General features: G+C 41.4%; 2 protein-coding genes across 2 annotated transcripts in view; both read right to left on the reverse strand.

The window, feature by feature from the left end:
• Positions 1-981: 981 nt before the first annotated feature.
• LOC308173149 (NXPE family member 3-like) lies at positions 982-6,374 on the reverse strand. The gene is made up of 6 exons (XM_080548127.1): positions 6,262-6,374; positions 4,938-5,009; positions 4,030-4,796; positions 3,439-3,506; positions 2,679-2,885; positions 982-2,414 (listed from the first exon to the last, which is right to left on the reverse strand). The coding sequence occupies exons 2-6, from the start codon at positions 4,998-5,000 to the stop codon at positions 1,882-1,884; spliced, it is 1,638 nt and encodes a 545-aa protein (XP_080404253.1). The 5' UTR covers positions 5,001-5,009; positions 6,262-6,374; the 3' UTR covers positions 982-1,881.
• Positions 6,375-22,911: 16,537 nt separating this feature from the next.
• erc2 (ELKS/RAB6-interacting/CAST family member 2) overlaps positions 22,912-22,974 on the reverse strand; it is a gene marked incomplete at its 5' end in the record, with an annotated part of 41,048 nt that continues 40,985 nt past the window's right edge. Inside the window, one exon of the mRNA XM_080548049.1 lies at positions 22,912-22,971. Coding sequence (XP_080404175.1) covers positions 22,945-22,971 — 27 coding nt within the window. The 3' untranslated portion in view covers positions 22,912-22,944. The remainder of the gene's footprint in view (positions 22,972-22,974) is intronic.

A 22,974-nucleotide genomic window follows, 5' to 3' on the forward strand; every position in this document is an offset into this window, starting at 1 on the left:
AGCCAGAATCTTTCGAAGCTTACACTGTGGGGGCCGGCTTATTTGTATTTATTTTATTTAGGCATAATTAGCATATTATTGTTTAATATCTTCACTTTCTTACAAAATGTATGTTATTAATTTATTATCAGTGTTAACAGACTCCTGACACCTATACTGCAGCCAGCCACCAGGGGGCGATCAAGATATTTTGGCTTCACTTCATTGCAATCATTTTCAGTTATCGATCAAGCAAAATGTCACTCTCAAAGAACCTGAAGCGTAAAATTGATGTGGAAAAACGCAGCTTTAATGAGGAATGGACTGACAAGTACGCATTCAGATTGCCAACATTTAGTAAAGCAAAACCTGTAGTAGCTATGCCTCATCTGCACTGAAACGGTAGCTGTTGAAAAACAATTACAATCTTCGCCGTTACAATTATACAAGGCATGCAGCTTTCAGAGAATCATACCCTGAGACCCGTCACAGAAAAATAGCTTAAAATAACTTAAAAGCTGTCGAAAATGTTTCCCTTCCATCGAGTCCCTCCAGGCAACCTGGTGTCACGGAGGGCGGCAAGCATCATCAAGGACACCTCCCACCCCAACCAGGGACTGTTTGATCCCAGACCTTCAAACACTTCACTCTGATAAACATCCCCCCCTCCACACACCCCGCTGAACTATCCCCCCCCACACACACCCCGCTGAACTATCCCCCCCTCCACACACCCCGCTGAACTATCCCCCCCCCCCCCCCCCCCCACACACACACACACTTGATTATGACTCTCAGTACCCCCCCCCCCCCCCCCCCCCACCTATCTTGCTGCAAAGTACATTTCTCTAAAGTAAGTGTAAATCACTTTGGATAAAGGCGTCTGCTAAATGTAAAACAGTTAAATGTCAACCAAATTAAAAAGAGTAATGTCCACAACTATGCGATGCTCTGCAGTGATTTATTACAGATGATGTTTACCCCACTGGGATCTTCGTCAGGTCAAACTGTGAGACAGTAACCATACCTGCTTACATAAACAATACATGGACATGAAATTATTACAAAGCAATTATTTTATTTATATCTTTGGAAAGATGTCACTTTTTTCATTTTTATTCACACATTGTGACATTTGTTTGGAAATGTTAGAGCATCACTAAAGTTCATCTTGGGGAGGGGGAGGGCTGGGATAAACCTTTATTGGAAATAACAGTCCTTGGCAACAAAAAGGTGCAGGAGTCATTCTAACAGTATGTTAGACTGCATTTGACATTGTATTGCAAATGTTTTTGTGAATTAAATATAACGACTGAGTATAACTCATTTAATACTGTATTTCTCTTCTGAATCCTGCACTAAAAAGGAATTCTGTGTAAACATTCTGTTTTTCATTTCTCCCCTAAAGTACAATGTATCTGCAGATATATCAACTAGCAGTGAAATTTGCTGCCTAGAAAGTTTCAAGTTTCAAGTTTCAAGTTTATTGTTACGTCACATTACACAAGTGTAAGAGAGTAAAATTCTTAGGCACAAGACAATTAGGCAAATAGGCAATAGGCATAACTCACGATAGAAAAAGTGACAATAGTACAGGACATACGTGACGAATAAGACAGGATACAATTAGCAGTATCCAGACAATTTGCAGACAATAAGAGATAATAATAATAATAATAATAATAACAGACAAAAATAGAAAACCTAAACCTAGAAAATCCAGTATTGGCCAGGCTCTATGCTGTTACAGATAATAATGATGGCAACCTCTACCCAGCAGATGTTTCTCAGACCTCACATTCACATTAGGCTTTCAGTTACCTTTCCCAAAATAGAAAAACAACAGAACATTTCTTTTATACCTCACACTCACAATACAACTTACTTACTAACTTAACTCAATCACTGTGGGCAGACAAAAGACAGGAAGAGGTCTACCTCATTCTGGACCACCACAGCAGACGGGTGGATGTTGTCTGGGGAGTAGTGACATGAGGTCATCTGCCAAACGTCAATAAGCACCACAGGTAAATCTCTAAATATCACCTGGAGAGCCTTGTCCAGCTGCCAGGAGAGCCAGTCGCTGCCGTACACATCCTTATAGCCTGTGTTGGCTGACTTGATCACCACTAATGTTTTTGGGGAGCGCTGCAGCAGGGCAGCCACGGCCCTACGGATGACCATCAGGCGGTGCACGTACAGAGCCAGGGGGTAAGTGGTGAAATGGGCCCAGATGGTGAAGATGAAGACAGTGTGTTGGCCCCCTGACAAGCCCTCCAGTTCCCTGGCAATGTAGTGGAGGTCAGCCCAGGGGGTCTTTGAGGTCCGCAGGGGGAGGCCGTGGGCCCGCCAAATAAGGCGTGTGTTGGACTGGGTGTCAACAGCCTCCAGGGGCCCAGATTTATCTGAGGTGTGAAGGTCCAGGGATTTCAATGCTGATAAAAGAGAGATCATATAAGTTCAACTCATGTAAATTAATTTGGCAGATAGAGATTGGTAGGTTGATAATAAAGAAAGGTGTAACAAAGTAGAAGAGCTTTACTTTTTGTATCTGTATTGCCATATACTTTAACTATGCTAAATTATTTCCCAACCAAATAAGCATTAAGACTAGCCTACCACTTTCTAAGACAAATAAATGACTTCATAATGTACAACATATACTACTGTAGGTGAGTAGACTACAAGCTGTATCGTACTTGGCACAGTTTTCGTCAGGTATTCGAACCACTGGCGTAGTGTGGAGTCTCCCATCATTAGGATCTGTTTGTCTTTGAGGCACCCAGACACCAGATCAGCTGAGGGAAATGAGCGTGCATCACACACCATCGACGTCCAGCGATCCTGGAAGTAGAATCCTGCCGGAACTGGGGTCTCCAAACCAGGTTGGCATTTTGTATGTGACCCTACAAAGACAGGCATTTATTATTCTCAGACCCTCTTTCTGAAGTCTGGGTCATATGGTAGACCTATGGTACTCTACAAATCTAAGGACAGGAGTTTTTCCAAACCACATGATCTGACCAGTGAAAACCTTTTTGTGGTCAGGTCTCTTGGTTATGAAAAACCCAAAGTTAATAGATCACTTGGGGTTAATGATTGAGATAGCTGGGTGACAAAATACAGTCATACAGTGTTGCTTACCCAGAGAGAGGCTGGAGGGGGAGGCTGGACATGAACAACAGTATTATTGTTATTGGAAGCTACATATTAAGGCACAATCTGTGTCATGCATAATCTGTGTAATGCATTGTTCACGTGTTATTTCTGATATTACAGACCTCATAAACAAAGACCAGTTCCTGTATTCACAAATAGTCACAGAGTAAGAGTTACAATCTAGGATGTGTCCATGTCATCTTATTCATTATGATATAAAAGGCAAAACTGATCTTACTTCTTTCTCTTTGGTTGGAGGCTGCTCAGTGAGAGAAAAAATAACATGTGTTAAGGACTTACGGGTTTCAGTGACCTGTTGCTGGACATGGACCACTGAGTCATCACCTGGTATTATAACGTTGGTGGAACTGCAGAGAAAAGCTGCTATGTTAGAATCATTTGAAATATCTACAAGTACCTAGAGGCGCTCTAGACGTCCCTTAAAACAGTCCCCCTTGCAATACACTGAAATTACAACTTCTGAATAATCCTGTATAATGCTATACTAAAAGACAGCCATCTGTAAACATTGTTTTACCTATTCAAAGGTTTTATCAGAAAAACATTAGAAAAACTTAACTTAACTCATGTTACATTAAAAGCAATTCAGAACTAAAAACATAGATGAAAATGGGTCTGTTTCTTTTTTTTTTAATTGGGGAAGGGCATGAACAAGACAGTAAACTATTGAGAATCTACTCCGATGGCACCTTGTAGTTTTGCAAATTCCAAGTTTATGGTTCCCAAGTGGGGGTGGGGTGGTTCCCAAGCTAAGGTTTTGCCTTGGGGCCTCAAAATTCCAGGGCATGTACAGTCACATGTTCAATGTGTTATGCACCTTAGAGCCTATATACATACACTGTATACAGGCTCATGTTGAAAGGGATGTACCTTTTAAGAAGGGTTGCTTCCAGCTTGGAGAGTTTAGCCTGGTAACCCCCCATGCTGTGGTAGATCAGCGCCTGGCAGGGGAGGGAAGATGGCCGTCGGCAGAACCAGTATTCCCCAGTGACAGGCTCTCTGTACTCACAGCAGCACTGTGACCCATCCCCCACCAACCTAGAGCTTCTCTGAGCGTTGCACATCACCACTTCCTCCTTGTCGCCTTCTTTAAAGTAGCCATTAAAGTAGACCTTGTCAGGGTCCTGCTCTCTCTGCCGGCTCAGCACCTGGACTGCCTCGGAGGAGTGCACCAGGCGAACAGACACCCGGGCATCTCCGAGCCAGAGCAGGGGCAGACGGGCTCTGTAGGTGCCATTGCAGTAGTCTAACACAGCTCCATAAGTACTGGCCTTCAGCTGTGTGTTATATAGCTTGGCCTGGAAAAAGTCTCCTCCATAGGTTTTCTCCCTGCCCCTGGCATCTCTAGCAACCACTGTCACATCTACATAATCTCCGACTGTGTGGTCTGAATTGGCATTGAGGAGAGAAAATAAACATTTGGTAGGGTCTGTGGCCTCCTGTGTGGATGAGAGGGGTTCAGGGGAAAAAGGCCACTGTAGTTCTCTCACCAGAGATTCCCAATCCTCAGTACTTATTAATGGGTCATTGGTTGGTATGAAAGTCCTGGTGAATGTGTTATTACAGGTGTACTTCAAAGTGTACCGTGAAAATGGAGGAGGTAAGATGTTCACTGAGCTCTGCTGGTGTTGAAATACCTACAACAGTGGGACAGAAGATGTACAGTGATCAGTAAATTCAGATTACAATACTTTCACTAATTAATGATCCCCTTGAAAAATATCTGCTTTTTTAGTATTTTATGCAGAGAAACATGACTTGAATTTGTTAGAACTTACTGATAAAACATAAATGCTGATCAACAGAATGATAGCCAATATCAGTAGCTGCAGTCTTTCCATTCTCTTTATCTGTTGGTAGATTAATTCAGTCATGAGAACAAATCAAAGTGAGCAAAAATAAAAGTCATGGCGGACTGGTGCCAGGACAAAAATGTCTCAGAAAAACGTAATCATTGACTGTGGACTTCAGGAAGTAGCAGGGTGGGGGTACACAATTGAGTGTATCCTGTCTAGCTAACCGCCCTCGAATGGCCCTGCAGAGTGGTGAAAACCACCTATTTCTTCACTGGCCATGAGCTCCCAGCCATACAGGATATCTACTCAAAATGCTTGACCCAAGCATTGAATAACATATATCTCTTGCAATGACAAATTAATATATACTAGGCCTAGTTGGTGAGAGCCAATGAACTGTCCAGACTGAATGCAGGTCAGAACTGAAGTATGCTGTATCGGTTAGTGTATGATTTGGCCAACACAATGTTAATGAGCAACTTCAAAGCTGAGAAAAACCTGCTTAAGAAGCTTCTTCAAAAACATTACTGGTGGAGTGAGTTTATTTGCTTAACCTCACCCCCATTTGCAAACACCCCTTAATCGGGGGTAGTGTGGATTCTTTCTAAAGTGTGTGCTGTTTGGATTTGTTGTCCAAACACGTCAATGTAACTTATGTGCTAGTGTGATTCATTCTAAAGTATGTGCTGTTTGGATTTATATATATTTTTTGACTTATGTGGTAATGTGATGTTGCAGAATAATACTTGGACTGCTCATGTACATAAAAAAAAACACATACAAACTTTTAAAAAGACACACACACAAACACACGCACACAACACACGCGCACACACACGCGCGCGCACACACACAGCCCGTACATTTAAAAAGAATACCTTGTTAGATGGTCTTACAAGATAAACATATTACACTTTTTCAACAATCACATTTTGAAATCATGTATACATTAATTCAGCTTGGTTGAAGATAAAACGTCAGTCAGTCAATCAGCTAATGAAACAAATGCGGATCGGAGATTCAATTAGTAAATGTCTGTATGTTAATGTTGTTACAGCCAAGAAACGTCACCAACGCACTTAATCATCCCTGAAAAACTATAAGAAACGTGAATGAAGGCGTATTTGACAATTACATATTATATAGCAGGTTTAAATGTATTGTTGTATTATTTTGTTAGGAAGCTAAGCGGATAGAAGCCTCATCTAACAGCCCGGGACAGATAAGATGAGGAGGCTGTCATGTATCGAAATAAAAATGACCTCGCAAAGCCTCATAATTGTAATAAAGTCCTTGGTTCACTCACTCTGATGGTCCCGGGGGTGGTTGTCTTCTCTGCCGGGCATGAAGCAGCTCAGTGAGCCTTCCAACATAGAAATAAACGCATTTTAACTACTCGAGGGGTAGACTAGTGATGGGAATTCCGGCTCTTTTTAGTGAACCAGACCCATAGGCTCAGCTCAGCAATAAGAGCCGACTCTTTTGGCTCCCAAACGGCTCTTGAGACAAATTTAGCAATGTTTTGACCTATGAGGTTGTGCATATCACTTAAATTATTAAATCTAATTATACTAAACATTATAATTTCCTGAATACCACCATGTTTGATTAAAAAAAAAGCATTACATAATGTAAAAGCCTCAAATTACGCGTGTATTATAAGTTACTTACTTACTATCATTTGTTGCAAGAAATAAATATGCAAGATTCTTCATTTGCAATTCATTGAAACATTCGGTGATTATTGATGGTTACAAAGTGGGATATAGTTGTAGACCTATAACAAAAAATAACCTATAGGCCTATGAAAGAGTTAATACATAATTACACAACTCTATACAGACACATATATTTTATTTTAATTTGTATAATATAATATGAAGCAAAACATATTTCTGCTCTGTTCAAAAATGCTATTTGTTCGTCGTCATGCATTTCTTTTTCCGCTATTTAAATTTGCGCTCCGAGGGGGCGGGGGGGAAGGGTGCGACCCTTAGTAAAGGCTCACCATGCTTAGCTCTTAATGTTATTACCAAAGTGACAAGTTTCTGGGTCGTATTTAACAAATACGTTATATGATAATCCTATTATTCTGTCTTGTATTAATACATAACACAAAAAACAAGTCTCTTTCAGACGAGAGCCGGCTGCTCCCATCGTTCACTCAAAGGAGCCGGCTCATAGACACATAGGGTAGGGTGTACAGATCAACCCTGGGGAGTTGTCTAACTTTAGCTCCCACTCGGGATGTTGGGCATACCGAAGAACTTGTTGACTTGGGAGACAAAAGAGAAACACCCCCTAACAGCATCGAGCAGGAGACTCCTTCATGTCAGATGAATAAATAGCCTCCAGTTGTCTGTGTGCATGGTTCGAATAACGGGGGATTGACCCTCCTAATTAAGACTTGGACCCCCCCAAAAGAGGTATAAACAAAAGGTCGGGCTGTCGAAACATTCATATCGGCCTATCAAGCGATATATTCATACGCGCGTGATTATTATTGTTATAATTGTTATTTATTTACTTGTTTACTTTCTGTGGCTACATGTCTGTCGACAACTCATTATAGAGACATTGAAATATAAATATACAGAACACACATCCATATTACACATACACACATACGTACATATTACACATACAGACATACATATTAAAACAGGCTTACTGTAACCATGGTTTCATTGTGTATGTGTGTTTCATGGCCTCCCATTTGAAAATAAACACCTTTCTATAGAGGAAATAGAGGAAACCACAATGATTAATTTTCTTATTTTTATTTGTGAAAGACCATGCACAACTGGTATATATATATATATATATATATATATATATATATATATATATATATATATATATATATATATATATATATATTATATATATATATATATATATATATATATATATTATATATATATATATATATATATATATATATATATATACACACGCTTATTTTCATCAGCTCGACTCAGACACATACATATTGTAAAAAAAAAAAAAAAAAATTTATAATAATTAAAAAACATTCACAACTATGTATAGCGGAATTATCAATATAACTGTATAGCAATATAATAATAATTTGAGTGGTTAAGTCATGTTATCAGGGGGTATATGCACTGATTTGGTTTACCTTTTGCCATGACTTCTAGTTTGCTTTAAAGGTCAAGTGTAACATTCAAGCTTTATAAAAGCGTCCTCATGGTTGTATGACATTGTCATGGGAATGGACGCATTTAAACCCTGTTTTGGTTTAGGGGACATGGCTTTCATACATGGAGGTCCTCCTAACAGTCGTTCTGCATATAAACATGTTGCCTGGCGGATTCTAGGTACTCACTGATTTTCGCCTTTCTGTCTCTGGTGACTTCGTCTTCGAATCATGTGCGCATACGGAATCACAACAGGGACGGGTTATATGATTATGATTATGATTATGATTATTATTATCATCAGGGAGGATATTGTTGTTTAGAACTTCAAACTGACTTTCGCTGTGATGGCCAGAGGCTCAGATTTCCGAAAACGTCCCGCCCCTTTAAAGCGGAGTACGTCCTATTTGTTCTGAAAGTAAGTAAGTAAGTGAGTAAGTAAGTAAGTAAGTAAGTAAGTAAGTAAGTAAAGCTTTATTTATATAGCACCTTTCATACAAGAAATGCAGCTCAACGTGCTTTACAACAGGAATAAGAACATAAAGTGAATATAAAAACATATATAAAAACATATACAAGCATCAAAACAGTAAAAAGAACAGTAAAATACTATATTATGTAACAACATTGTTTAGAATGTCCTACCCTTCTCACTTGGTTTGCAGGGTATTTCAACCAGGGTCTGGTTACCTCTGAAATCTAGTATCCAGGACCTACTGTCCCTTCCTTTAGCCTACTTGGACCTCGGCAGGTCTACCACACGTTAATACAAGATGTGATAGAAAGGCTGATTAGATCGCCAAAGGTGGCTAGAAATACTAAATGTTCGAGTTGGACAACTCGGTTCATCTTCACAATATTGTAATAAACATCAAGACATTACAATCATTCCTGATCATTTAACTCAATCTTGCCTCTGATCATGTCACTCTCCAATCTGCCAAACACACAGGCTTTGCTTTTCTGCCCTAGCTCTGTCATACTGTCTATTTTAACTGATTCAGTCATTGCATGAACCCAAAACTGATGCCTTTCAAATACTACTTTCTTCTTAGGCAAACAAGAATTTTTAAAAGCTTCAAGAATTTCCTCAACTGTTTCTCCATACGTATAATCAATAGGTAGTGTATTATACACTTCTAGACCGTCCTCTACTAGCACAGATTGGCTACTTTCACATCTTCTCCAGTTTTCTCCCAAATTGCCTGTCCACACTAGCGGTGGTGCTAACTTGAATTGATCCGTGCTCTAGCTAAGTACAGACATGATTATCTGACGTCTTGCTGCGTTCTATCACGTTAGCTGTCTCACTTGATGAAAGCGTATGGCTCCCACTTTCCTAGAGGAACTAAAGCCTTCAAAAATGGAGATACCTCCTATATTCAATGTGTTTAAGGGTAGGTCCTAAGTATTTTCAAAAGTAGTCAGAGACATTGGTGACTTTATTATTTAATTGTATACATCAACTGCCTGTGGACCAGTGATGCCGGTAACGCGATACTAAGTATCGCGATACTCTAATCTGATTACTTTTCCCAGTAACGAGTATTCTATCGCGATACTATTTCCAAATCAGTAATCTGATTAAAGTTACTTATTCGAGTGACTGTGCGTTACTATTGCGTTACTACCTCATAACTTAGGCTAAATGCAGTATTTCTTTGTAATGTTCGATAGTAAACAAACATTTATTGCTTTTCTCGCGTCTTGGGGAGTGACGTCAGTGATCACGTTTTCAACACGAGGTGCAGCAGAATCGCTCACGTGTATCACCACGCTGATTGCACAGTGTAAACAGAAGCGTATAATGGAGCGAGAACAGAGATATGCGTTAAATAGCTGGAAATATAGGGATTATTTTGAGTTTGTGTCAGCAAAGGATGACAAGAACATAAATGTTCGTTGTACACTCTGTGCTGGAAAGAAAATATTGTCCTGTGGTAAAACCACAACATCAAATTTAAAGAAACATTTGGAATCTCTGCACAGCACAGTCAAGCTCGCGGAGAAAGTCCCAGAGACCGCGGCCTCGACTTCTGCGGGAGGTCCCACACCGCTCAAGCAACAAAAGCTGGACTTCAGTAGGCCTACAAAATCACAACCTGTAAGTGTGGGAGAGTTGAATAAATTGGTCGGGCGGTATGTTGTAGAGGAAATGCTGCCCATAAACACAGTTGACTCGCCCTCTTTCCGTGCCATCATTAACAAGATCCCCACTACTACCAATGCCGAGCTACCTCACAGAACATCTTTTTCTTCGTACTTGGAGAAGGAGTATGCAGAGATGGAAAAACATCTGAAGGCTGCGCTGAACGAGGTCGACTATGTGTCAACTACAGCGGACATTTGGACAGCTAACAATAGGAGCTATATGGGAGTAACGCTCCACTGGATTAGTAGATCCACATTAGACCGCAACAAGGCTGCATTGGCGTGTAGGAGAATCCGCGGTAGACACACGTATGATGTTATTGGTGCAGAAATCGAAAACATTCACTCTTCATATGGACTAATCAACAAAGTAGTAGCAACAGTGACAGATAATGGATCTAACTTTGTCAAGGCATTTCAAGTCTATCAGCCTGCTGTCACAGAGTCCGATGATGAGACGGTGGAGGAGGCCACGGATGATGTCACTTTTTTAGATGTGTCAGAAATCCTATCAGCTGAGGATGATAGTGATGGCCAGCTGATTCTTCCCCCGCACCAAAGGTGTGCTTCACATACCCTCAACCTTATTTCTACAAGTGATGTGGAGAAGTACATCACTTCCAAACCAGAGAGCAAGGCTGTGTATAGGAGCAGCACAGCAAAATGCACAGCTCTCTGGACGAAAGCAAGCCGATCTACCGTTGCGTCAGAAACGGTGGAGGAGGTTAACAAAAGAAAGCTCCTGGTACCGACATCCACAAGGTGGAATTCCTTTTACGAAGCCATAAAGAGAATCGCAGAAATCCCCATGAATGAGCTGACTACTCTGTGCAACAAGCTGGGAGTGAAGTGCTTCAAAGACCAGGAGTACCAGTACCTGCATGAGTACTGTACCGTCATGAAGCCTCTAACTATAGCACTGGATATCCTACAAGGTGACTGTCCGTATGGGACTTTACTGCCCACACTTGAAGTCCTGATGCAGAAGACCCTTGCTGTGAAAGACACCCTATCCAAGATGACTGCAGGCCTTCCAGATGCCATAGTGCAGGTATGCTATGTTGTTCCATCTTAAAGATAAATAAATACATTTTCATTGCACTATTCATGAACATGGAGCAGAGTCACACCATACTGCAGTATGTAGGTTGTCAGTTGCACAAACTAATTGCATACATAATTAGTAAATAAAGGTATAAATAATAGACCTTATAGGCTACAACTAGATAATAATAAACATATCAAATTATATCTTTCAGGCTATCCAGACTCGTTTTGCCAGTGTGCTGGACAACAAAGATGCCCTTCTCGCAGCTGCTAGTTGTCCAAAATTCAAACTCCGATGGCTGAGAGATGAAGGTAGGAGGGAGCAAGTAAAGGAGCTTCTCACAGCAGAATGTCGCAAAACTGCTCCTGCAGCACAGAGCCCTGCCAGTGTACCCACCACGACTGCCAACCAAGGCGAGATGGACTTTTTTGCTTTTGAGGCGGAGCCAGAGGAGACCTACTCGGCAGAAAAGGAAGTCATGGACTACTTGAGGTCAGGGCATGAGCTTCAGATTCTGAATCAGTATCCAAACATTAAGAACATTTTCTTGAAGTATAACACTCCAACCCCATCTAGCGCTCCTGTAGAGCGGCTCTTTAGTCTGGGAGGTTTGGTGCTCACGCCTAGAAGGAACAGACTTTCTGACAAGAGGTTTGAGAAGCTTCTGTTAATGAGATACAACCACTGGTTTACTCGCCCCTTTCCACTGTTTCACTCATAGTGTGTTCATGGCCTCCATAGCGTGTTCATGGCCTCCATAGCGTGTTCATGGCCTCCATAGCGTGTTCATGGCCTCCTTCCAGTCTTGACAGCTGAGTTCACTCTTCATTGATAAACTCAGACTCACCCAGTTTAGGATTAGGATTATATTAGGATCATATCTGAATGGTCAGGGTAGGTTTTAGGTTTTGTGAAACCACTCCTTGCTAGTTACTGTGTTAAATAAAGATTATATTTATTTTATTGTTTAAAAACAAGTATTTATGTTGGGTGAGGCAAAGAAAGACTCTTTATTTTGTTGTTTTAAGTTATTGTTTAAAGTTTAATTATGTAATTTAAGTTACTGTTAAAATAAAGTGAGTTTTGGCAAAACCAGTTTTCATTTTTATGTTGCGGGGGGGGGGGGGGGGGGGTCGGGTGCCTAGGCAGCTGCCAATAGTAACTAAAAAAGTAACTAGTAATCTAACTTAGTTACTTTTTAAATCAAGTAATCAGTAAAGTAACTAGATTACTTTTTAAAGGAGTAATCAGTAATCAGTAATCAGAATACTTTTTCAAAGTAACTGTGGCAACACTGCTGTGGACATACAGTCCAAATCATGTGATGAGCTGAATGGTGTCCTTTTTGTAGAATCCAAAATGTTCACTATTGAAATAAACCAGAACCGATCACTGGGTCCTACTAGCGGGTAGCACTGCCACCACCTTTTTTTAACCGGTGAGGTCTGGGGACAGAGGTCTGAACACACCACCACACAACACAGGGATAGCAAAAATCAGTAGGTATCTCTGAGCTTCTGCACCGCCACACCCCCTCCAGATCCCTTACATCAGCAGATCAGTTACTGCTGGTGGTGCCTAGAACCAGGCTAAAAACCAGGGGAGACAGAGCTTTTGCGGCCGCTGCACCCAAGCTCTGGAACAGCCTCCCCCTCCAAGTACGGGCCGCTCAGACCCTGGAGATCACTGGCTTTTATTGTTTTTAGTCCTTTTATCTTCTCTTCTTTTAACTGTTATCATATCTTGTATTGTGTTGCATTTTATTTAATATCCTGTCCCTAACTCAGGGTTCCCGCGGGTCTTAAAAAGTGTTACATCAGAAAAAGTGGGATATGAGTTGGTAGGTCTTAACATTTTAGGCTATTGGCCTATGCTCTGTTGGAGACAAAAGTTACAATTCAAATGAAAGGTGTTTGACTACAGACTTCTAATACACAAGCTTGTTGCATGTAGACAATGCCTGATGAGAAGGATGAGAGAGAGGGCACCCCCCCTAAAAAAATCAAACGAGGCCATGCCTCCCAGAAGTTCCTTCCCAAATATCAACAACAATGGCCGTGCCTGCTCCCCTCTAAACCACAGTCTAATGCATTTTGCACATTGTGCAAAATGTACTTGGACATTAGCCACCAAGGAGCTGCAGGTAATAATTACAGTATTATACTATAGTTACAAATGCATAAGTTACATTCATGATATAGTCCAGTGCAGTGCAAGTATTATTTTAGAATCAGGTAAAAATTCTAAACTAGAATTATTAAGGAAGAGGTGTGTGTGTGTGTGTGTGTGTGTGTGTGTGTGTGTGTGTGTGTGTGTGAGTGTGTGTGTGAGTGTGTGTGTGTGTGTGTGTGTGTGTGTGAGTGTGTGTGTGAGTGTGTGTGTGTGTGTCTTGCAGACTGTCGACGCCACGTGGAGGGGAAAAAGCACATGAAGATGCTGGCTGCTACAGAGTCAGTCCCTAGACTGAACGCCTTCTTCCTACCAACAAAGGATGTCAGATCAATCAGGGCAGAAACACTTTTTACTTCTTTCATAGTCGAACACAACCTACCATTAGCTGCTGCAGACCATGCCGACCACTTTAAAAAAAAAAAAAATCTGGATAGTGAGATAGCCAAGCAGTATGGCACTGGCAGTGCCAGGACCAAGACAGCCTGCATAATTAAAACCCTGGCCAGTAATGATGAAGAGTGCATTACAGAAGCAATGAAGCGTTCTCCATACAGCCTTGCTACAGATGGAAGCACAGCACAGATATGGAGGACATAAAAATGTACCCCATCGTGGTTAGGATTTGTGATGCCAGTCTTGGGAGGGTGATTGTGATGTTGCTCAAGATTTGTGAATCAAGAGAGTCTACTGGGAGAGCAATATTTGATTTGGTGGATGGAGAACTGAAGAAGAGAGGCATAACTTAGTCAAATGGTGTCAGCTTCGCAGCAGACAATGCTGCAGTGATGCAAGGTTTGGGGAAAGGAGTAGCTGCTTTCCTGAAGGCACAACATCCACACATCTACCTAGTTGGTTGTGCCTGCCACCTGATACACCTAGCAGCAGAGAAGGCATCCAGGCAGCTTAGTGTGAACATTGAAGATGTCCTTGTCACCATTTACTATTATCTGGATAAAAGCAGCAAGAGAAAGTCAAATCTCTGTGACATACAGATAATGTGTGATGCATATGTGAGGAAGATCCTCAAGATGATCTCCACAAGATGGCTGTCTCTGGGGCAACACAGATTATAACAAAATGTCTGCCATGTGTCAGACCACATGTCTTCAGTCATATACAAATCATTAAACTATTCAATGTAATACATTTTTATGTCAGATTTTTCGACCTGTGGATATTAAATGACTAACACAAATGACAGACTTAAAAGCTTCACATAAAATTCAAAAATAAATCATGACATTTTAAACAAATTAACTCTTGATCCAGGAAGAATGTCAAAGAGTCAATGCATTCAATCAAAGTGCATTCAATCAAAGTGTTTTGTGTAGCATTAACACCAGTGACGTAATTCTGTGTGACTGATCTTTATTTTATATTATTAATAATAATTAGCTATATTTTTACCATTTCAATGTTCTATTTAATGTTAATGTAAATGTGATTTAATTCATGCAAAAAAATGTTTTTACATTAAGTATACAGTTATGCTTGAAAGTATGTGAACTCCTTGTACAATTATACGAGTTATAAAAAATTCCATATGTTGGTTTAGAGGGAATCATGCATGTAGTAGGAAAACTCAATTATAAAGAAATTAGTGCAGGTGCAAAAATAAATGAACCTCTTCAGTCAATAGCTTGTGGCATCTCCATTAGCAGTGATAACTTGGAGTAAACATCTCGTATAGCCACTAATCAGCCACTGACATCTGTTTTGAGATATTGTTGCCTACTCCTCCTTACAGAAGAGAGCCAATTGAGTGAGGTTTGAGGGGTATCTGGCATGAACTGTCAGAGAATGGACTTCCAGAAACCTTCAGGCATGTCCAGATGGTCTCCGGCAAAGGTAAGAAGGGCAGTTTGGTTATTTTTTGACAGCAGAGGCTTCTTCCTAGCAACCCTCCCACGAATGCCATTTTGATTCAGTGTTATTCTTATTGTTGAAGCATGCACAGTTACATGAGATGCAGCAAGAGAGGTCTGCAAATCTCTAAATATTATATTTAGGTAGTTTTTTTGCCAGATTTGTTATTTTTCTTGTGGCGCTTGGGGATATTTTGGAAGGGTGTCCACTTCTAGGCCAAGTTGCTGTCATGTTAAATGCTCTCCCTTTGTAAATGATTTGCCTCACAGTGAACTAATGGAGTTCAAATCTTATATAGCCTTCTGCAGACTGATGTGCTCTCTCTAACCTCTTCCTGATGTCCTCTGAGATCTCCTTTCCTCTCGGCATGGTGTGTTTTGCATTCACCTGTATGGATAACACAAAACTGACCAGGTTTCTTATCTCTATTTATACCACCCAAACTCTTTCCTAAAGATCTCTCCTTCACCTGGTTCATTTGTTACCCTATTATTTACCTACCTGATTCTACTTACCTACTTAATTTAACCGAGGCAACTTCACTTATTTTTTGCACCTGCACAAATTTCTTTATAATTTAGTTTTCCTACTACACACATGATTCCCTCCAAACCAACATATGGAATTGGTAAATATAAACCTGTTATGTCAGATGAAAAAGACTGGTTTTGATTAAATAAAGATTTCATGGTAAAAAAAAAAATACTTTCATGCATCACTTGTATGATCAGAGTGACAAGACAATTCCTTGAACATGATCTTTTAAATAAATTGCTAAAATTAAACATTGAATATTAGATAAATAAACTTAGTTTTTATCATTGCAAGGACAGTCTTTATTTATTGAGCATATAATTAATGTGATTATTAGGTCAACTTGAATTTTACATAAATAGGACTGGAAAATGACAGAAACCTAATTTCTCATATTTGGGTGATGCTGATTTTATCTGGTGATGTCCACATTCAAACACTGGAATTTACGATGTTCACTTTAAGGTGTGTAATGTGAGGGTAATGATGTTCACTTTAAGGTGTGTAATGTGAGGGTGATGCCATAACCCTGGTTTCTCTGCCTCTACTGCCATCTCTCATATTAATGTGTGTGTGTGTGTGTGTGTGTGTGTGTGTGAGTGTGTGTGTGTGTGTGTGTGTGTGTGTGTTTGTTTGTTTGTTTGTGTTTTGTACAAAAGAGGGGTACTCATCCTCATCCTTCTCTGTCCCTTACTGGTATAATGCAAAAATGTATACCAGACAACACTGGCACACAGCAAATGTTCGTGTACAGTGTCTGCTAGCCATAGAGAATGTATGGGCTTAAAGATTCTCTTATAAAATAACATAAAAAGCACACTAAACTAGTGTGTTTCATTGCTACTTTCATACTAACCTTGAGTTCTGAGAAACAAAATGGCACCTGGGGTAGACATGACAATAAGTATAAGTATATATGTTACGGTACATGTGGGAAAACTAGGGTTAGGGTTAGGTGCTAGGGTTAAGGTTAGGGTTAGGGGTACCAAGTCGACGTAGCACCTAACCCTAACCCTAGTTTTCCCACATGTACCGTATTCCCACATACCTCACCACCGTAATCAACTCCTCCTTATCCACAGGATCTGTCCCGGCTGCCTTCAAGATAGCCAGAGTCAAGCCCCTCCTCAAGAAACCAACCCTTGACCCGTCCTCTGTCCACAACTACAGACCCGTATCCCTTGTCTCGTTCCCTTCCAAAACCCTTGAATGTGCTGCATTTAAACAACTCACTGACTATCTCCAGAAGATGGAACATCTGGACCCCCACCAATCCGGCTTCAAGGCTGGGCACTCCACCGAGACTGCTCTCCTTGCACAGAGGTCCTCCACTCTGCTGAAGCTTCCTCCCTCTCTGTTCTCATTCTCGATGCCTTCGACACAGTCAACCACCAGATCCTTCTCCTCATCCTCTCAGAACTGGGCATCTCTAGCACTGCACACTCCTAGTTTGCTTCCTACCTGGCGGGTCGCTTCTACCAGGTGACTTAGAAAGAATCGTTGTCTTCTCCACAAACCCTCACCACTGGGGTACTCCAGGGCTCTGTCCTAGGGCCCCTACTGTACTCCCTCTATACCAAGTATCTTGGCTCGGTAATATCCTCACATGGGTTCTCCTACACAGCTACGCAGATGACACTCAACTCTTCCTGTCCTTCCCCCCCTCTGACCTACATGTGGAAACACGTGTCTCTGCATGTCTCGCTGACATCTCTACATGGATGTCAACCCACCATCTCAAGCTCAACCTTAACAAGGCTGAGCTACTCTTTATCCCTGGGAAAGCCTGCCTTCTCCAAGACTTCTCAATCACAGTGGAGAACTCTACTGTAACCCCCTCCCAGACCGCCAAGATCCTTGGAGTGATCCTGGACAACCGGCTATCCTGTGCAGAGAACATCGCAGCAACAGCACGCTCCTGCAGATTCTTCCTTTACAACATCAGAAGGATACGACCATTCCTCACCAGAGAAGCAGCACAACTCCTGACCCAGTCACTTGTCATCTCCCGCCTTGACTACGGCAATGCACTCGTGGCCGGGCTCACCGCCTCCGCCATCAGACGTCTGCAGCTCATCCAGAATGCTGCTGCCCGTCTGGTGTTTAACCTCCCCAAATGTTCTCATGTCAGCCCCCTCCTTCGCACCCTGCACTGGCTCCCGATAGCAGCTCGCATCAGATTCAAGACCCTGGTGCTTGCCTACCAGGCAGCAAAAGAGAGTGATAGACAAATGTATTGATTATAAGTCGCTTTGGAATAAGGCGTCTGCTAAATGTCAAAACATTTAATGTAAATGTATAATGAGCATGTACATCCTATTGATTCTGGAAAAGCCCCATTCGCTCATATTTCTGAGATATACCACATGCTCTAGTATTGTAATGCTTATAGGGTTAGGGTTACACTTACCGTGGAACAGGATGACTGAAAACAGGTGACCAGTTTTGAACTTAGATTTTGGGCCAAAATGATCAGGAGAAACATCTAATGTATGCCTATGTTAAGTAGAACAAAGACAGAAAAAAGTTAAGCACTCTATTCTTTAATTTCACACCTGATTTTCCATACACTGTAGTTTCTATGTTTGTATTACACATAACACACAAAGGATTATGGACTTTTAAATCGAAGATTAAATTAGTTTAACTTACAGTACATAAAATGACATACAGAGACCACAGTCAGAAAGAAAGTCACCTTTATTGAATGGATATAAACAAGCTGGCCAACACTCAATAGTAATATTCTGATACAGCACATACAATAGCAAACGTCTGGGGCACTGGAGACAGCCTCCTAGGTTTTAAAAACACCAAATATGACACACAGTAACCATGCTGAGCCTAACTCTCACTCTCCCACTTACACACGCATAAACACGGACGCACACACAAACACACACACACACGCTCGCTCTCTATCACTCTCTCACTTGTATACATTTACACCAGCAACAACGCTTAAACATGCTGCCTCTCTCATCAAACTGCACAGGCTGTCTACTGGGGGGCCACAAAGGGTGAGAAGACACACACACCACTCTCAAACACAACATCACACCGTCACGATGCAGATGCAATTCATGTATGAGGACTGATGCATCATGGGAAAGAAGCCCACGTTCACACAAGTAATCATTCAGCATGCTATTTACTTGTTCCTAAATCTTTACTGTACAGCAGAAAACATTTACTTATACAAATAGTACAGTCCAAAACTGACATATTCAATAAGCTGAAACAACAGAAAAAATAAAGATAACTTAAATCCCAAAAAAGTAATACAAAAGTAAAAACACAATTGTTACAATAAGTAAAACAAAAATGTTTCTGGCATTGGTCACAGTGTTTTGTTTGATCCAAAGGTTTGCATTTTCAACATCATACAATAAACAAAATGCAACATTTTACACAACAAATAGAGTTAATCTTTATGCCTTTATCAGTTGTATCATACTCCTATTAGAATCAGGAGGCATGTACTGTAACTCCTTTGATAGCTATTGGTGAGTCTGTAGGCCTTTCACTTCTTGTGTACTTAACTCTTCCTGTTAGGCCTCTGATACCTCCTATAACTGCTTGATTGCACATAGAGATCTCATCTGCATAGAGGACAGGAGATTCTCCACAAGTAATCACTCTCAGTTGGCACGTTACATAAAAATCTGCATGCATGGGCACAATTTAGGTGTTCCACGTTTTCTACCATGTACATTATATATATCAGCTATTTCATGGTAGGAGAACCCCCTACTTCAAGTATTCAGTAGTAAAGGACCTGAAAATGGAGGATTCAAAATCCATCCCCCTGATGGTAAAGTGAGAGGTTTTTCACTCCTCCGTCTGCCTGCATTGTCTTCCTTCTTCAAATCCTGACCAATTTGTTAATACACACACCACACAATGTCTTAATGGGAACAGGTGATTGTTGGTCAATGAGAGGACATGTGAGGCTCTAGTAAACTGTGAAGCAGATGCAGACAAGACAAGGGATGGATCGCCTTTGTCTGGATTTGATGGAAGATGGGACACTTACAGTCACAACATATGCCACGAGGAAGGACACACACAGGCACCATGGGGGATGGAGGGGAGGGGGGCAGTAACAGTCTGATTTGTTTTGCCACTATAAGTATACTGTCACGGTCACGAATGTCACCACTTCTTGGGTACAACGACAACGACAACAAACACACAAAAGAGAGACTGGACAATGCATCCACAACGGAGTCACTCAAACCTCCACTTTAACGATGTTACTGATAGTCCTCACTCCCAAGTGCAAGTTTCTCTCTGCTGTGCTACAGAAATAATCTCATTGCTACTTAAGTGAGATGCAAAAATAGAAGGATGTCTCGCTGCAGAGACTCAGGTCCTACTGTAACCCAACGGTGGCCATGTGGCCTCAGTGTGTGTGTGAGTCTCAAAAACGATTTCTCACCCTGCAACAGGAATGTCATTTTTGCTCTTCTAAATCAGATTGGAATAGTCTTCTTTCTCCTTTCTCCTTTCTCCTTTCTCTTGAACTGTTTCGTATGCCAGGCAGGCAGGAGAGTCAGGGAGGGAATGTAGCTTTCTGTTAAGGGGGTTTTCTCACGATGTACAAAACAGAGGAAAGTCACATCCCTCAACAACAACGCTGAGTAAGTTTCTCTACCCTCAGACCAGTTTGAAAAACAAAACATCTCTCAATTTTTTTCTGACACAATATTCTGACCACAAATGGACACACTCTATAGATCTCTTTATATATATATGTTATATATATATACATGTATATATATATATATAGAATATGCATACAATGTTAATGAGGCCCAGGCCACCTTGTTGAGAAGGATAAACAGGTCACTAGGTTTGGGTTATCACAGACTGCTGAGGGAAAAGAGCACAGGATGAGAAATAGAGAGATGGCGATGGGGGGGGGGGGGGGGATTACGTGGTATTAGACCTGTAATCTAAAACATTTATTGAAGACCATTTCACATTCTATAATAGTATTTCTAATGGAATCTATCCTAAGAATAAAATATATTTTCCTGTAGGTCTTAAAGTAAAAATGACCACATTGAAAGCCCCTCCAACTGATCATATGTACAATGCAGTCTTTGACAGTTGTTCATGCACAAGTCAGGTTTCAACTCTCTATTCAATGACATGATTGAACAATGTCTGTTTCCCTCGCCAGTCCCTCAGACTCCATTGAGCACCAGTGGAAGCACCATTAGAAATATCCCTGCGACAGGGGAGGAGGTGCATAGGTGCATACTCTTAGAAACAAGTAGTCTGGTGGGTGCACGTTTGGACCATTCTGATTTGTTACTGCTTGATACAGCTAAAAGCTTTTTGATCGGTGCTCTTGACTCCTGACTGGAAAAAGCTGCATTCACATCTGCATAGATTGGAGTTCTGACTGCTTCTGATTATCAACTGAGGTAATATGAAGTGAAATACAGATGGAAGCCTCAGCAAAAAGGCCCCACACAACCCCCAGAACAGGGCCCTACCCATAAGGCCATGCCAAACAGCCCATTGACCACTAAAAGGAACCTTTAGTGCTAGAGCTGGGGCCAGTGGCTGCCTATTGGTCAGGCAAGAGCTCTTACATGTCTGACACTCTAACACCTCAACATAAAGCACTCAATTAAGTAGTACAGCTAGAACAAGCTGCTAGTACAAACGCTTTAATAGACACTGTAAAGAACCTTGCCCCAAGAGGATAGCCCTAAACTCTAAACTCATATGCAAATGTAAAAGCTGTAGCTATATGGCACTTGATAAAATATATGAGAGGAGAGCAGGGCAACTCTTAAACTGAAATAAATGAACAGATGAATGAAAGAAGCGCTGTGAGGCAGCCGTGCCAAGCCAAGACTGTCAGTACGGTGGAGGTGGAGCCAGGCAGGGGAGCTAGTGAGTTGGGTTAGCAGGGAGGGGCAAACCAGGTAAACAGGGTTGAGCCAGGCAGGTTAACTAATCAGAGCAAGGACTGTGGTCACAAGGACCAGTTACTATGTGCATGAAGCTGAAACAGCCAGTCATAAGGTACAGGCAAGCAAACCAGGTGAGCAGGGTGGAGCCAGTCAGTAGATATCAGCCAGGTGGGGGAGCAAGGATGGAGACAGAGGCCAGTGAGGGGGGGGACAGGCAGGGTCAGCAGGTGACAGACAGGTGAGCTGAGCTGTGTGACCTCTGAGCCAGAGTGGAGCTGGGCTGTGATCACGACCAGGGAGCTGATATGTCTGTCTGTCGAGGTATCTGTCCAACCCACAGTCTGTCTGAGGATGCACACCTGTCTCTCTGTCAGGGTTTCCATCCTACTCAACCGACAACCCAGAGTTAGCTGATGTATGTCCTGCTGGGTTTCTACAGAGCAGGAAGGAGGTCAATGCTGCTTCTTCCCCTCTTCCTATGATGGCTCCTTAGTCATCTATAAAAGCACAAAAGCAGTACAATCAGAGTGCAATTCTGAATACAAACACATGCAAATCATCTAACAATAGTTAACAATATACAACTGACCATAATAGGTAAGGCAATGCATAATTCATTACGTGTTGTTGTGTTGTTCTGTTGTGGACTCTTAACTGTGTGCTGCATTTACACTACAGAGAAAAATCATATTCAATTTTAAACATTAATCGATGTACAGTAATACTCCACACATACATGACATTGTGCTATGGGTCATTAGACATCTCTCTTGAGGATCTGATTACAGTTGTACCTGCTTAGCTGTCAGTCTCCTCGCCTGGCCCTCCCACCTGATTCCCCTCTCTCCTTGATCTTCAGTAAAAATAAACGCCCCAAAGTTAAGTGTGGATTGTGTGGTGATAACAAAGGTTTGGTCAGGTAGTCGATGTGTTTCAGCATCATAACATTGCTGTGCCCCTCCAAAAGTGACTGAATCATCTAGGAATAGAAGAGAGAGAGGGGGGGGAGGTAAGAAACAAAGAACACAACAGTCCTATCACAAGGAGGGAGCAGAAGAGAAACATCAAGCAGGAAGGTCTCACCCCTCAGAACAACATCAGAACTTTGGTTGTCATGGAAACGATTATGCCCAAATGCCCTCCTCATCATCCTA

Source organism: Nansenia antarctica (assembly GCF_963989245.1).
Source record: "Nansenia antarctica genome assembly, chromosome: 18".
NCBI classification, from domain to species: domain Eukaryota; kingdom Metazoa; phylum Chordata; class Actinopteri; order Argentiniformes; family Microstomatidae; genus Nansenia; species Nansenia antarctica.

Bases quoted from the DNA above. Each gene is read 5' to 3' on its own strand.
- LOC308173149 (XM_080548127.1), bottom strand. From the start codon at position 5,000: ATGGAAAGACTGCAGCTACTGATATTGGCTATCATTCTGTTGATCAGC. The intron at 4,797-4,937 runs GTAAGTTCTAAC...CCACTGTTGTAG, and splicing joins TCAGCATTTATGTTTTATCA to GTATTTCAACACCAGCAGAG. The intron at 2,415-2,678 runs GTACGATACAGC...CTCTTTTATCAG, and splicing joins CCTGACGAAAACTGTGCCAA to CATTGAAATCCCTGGACCTT.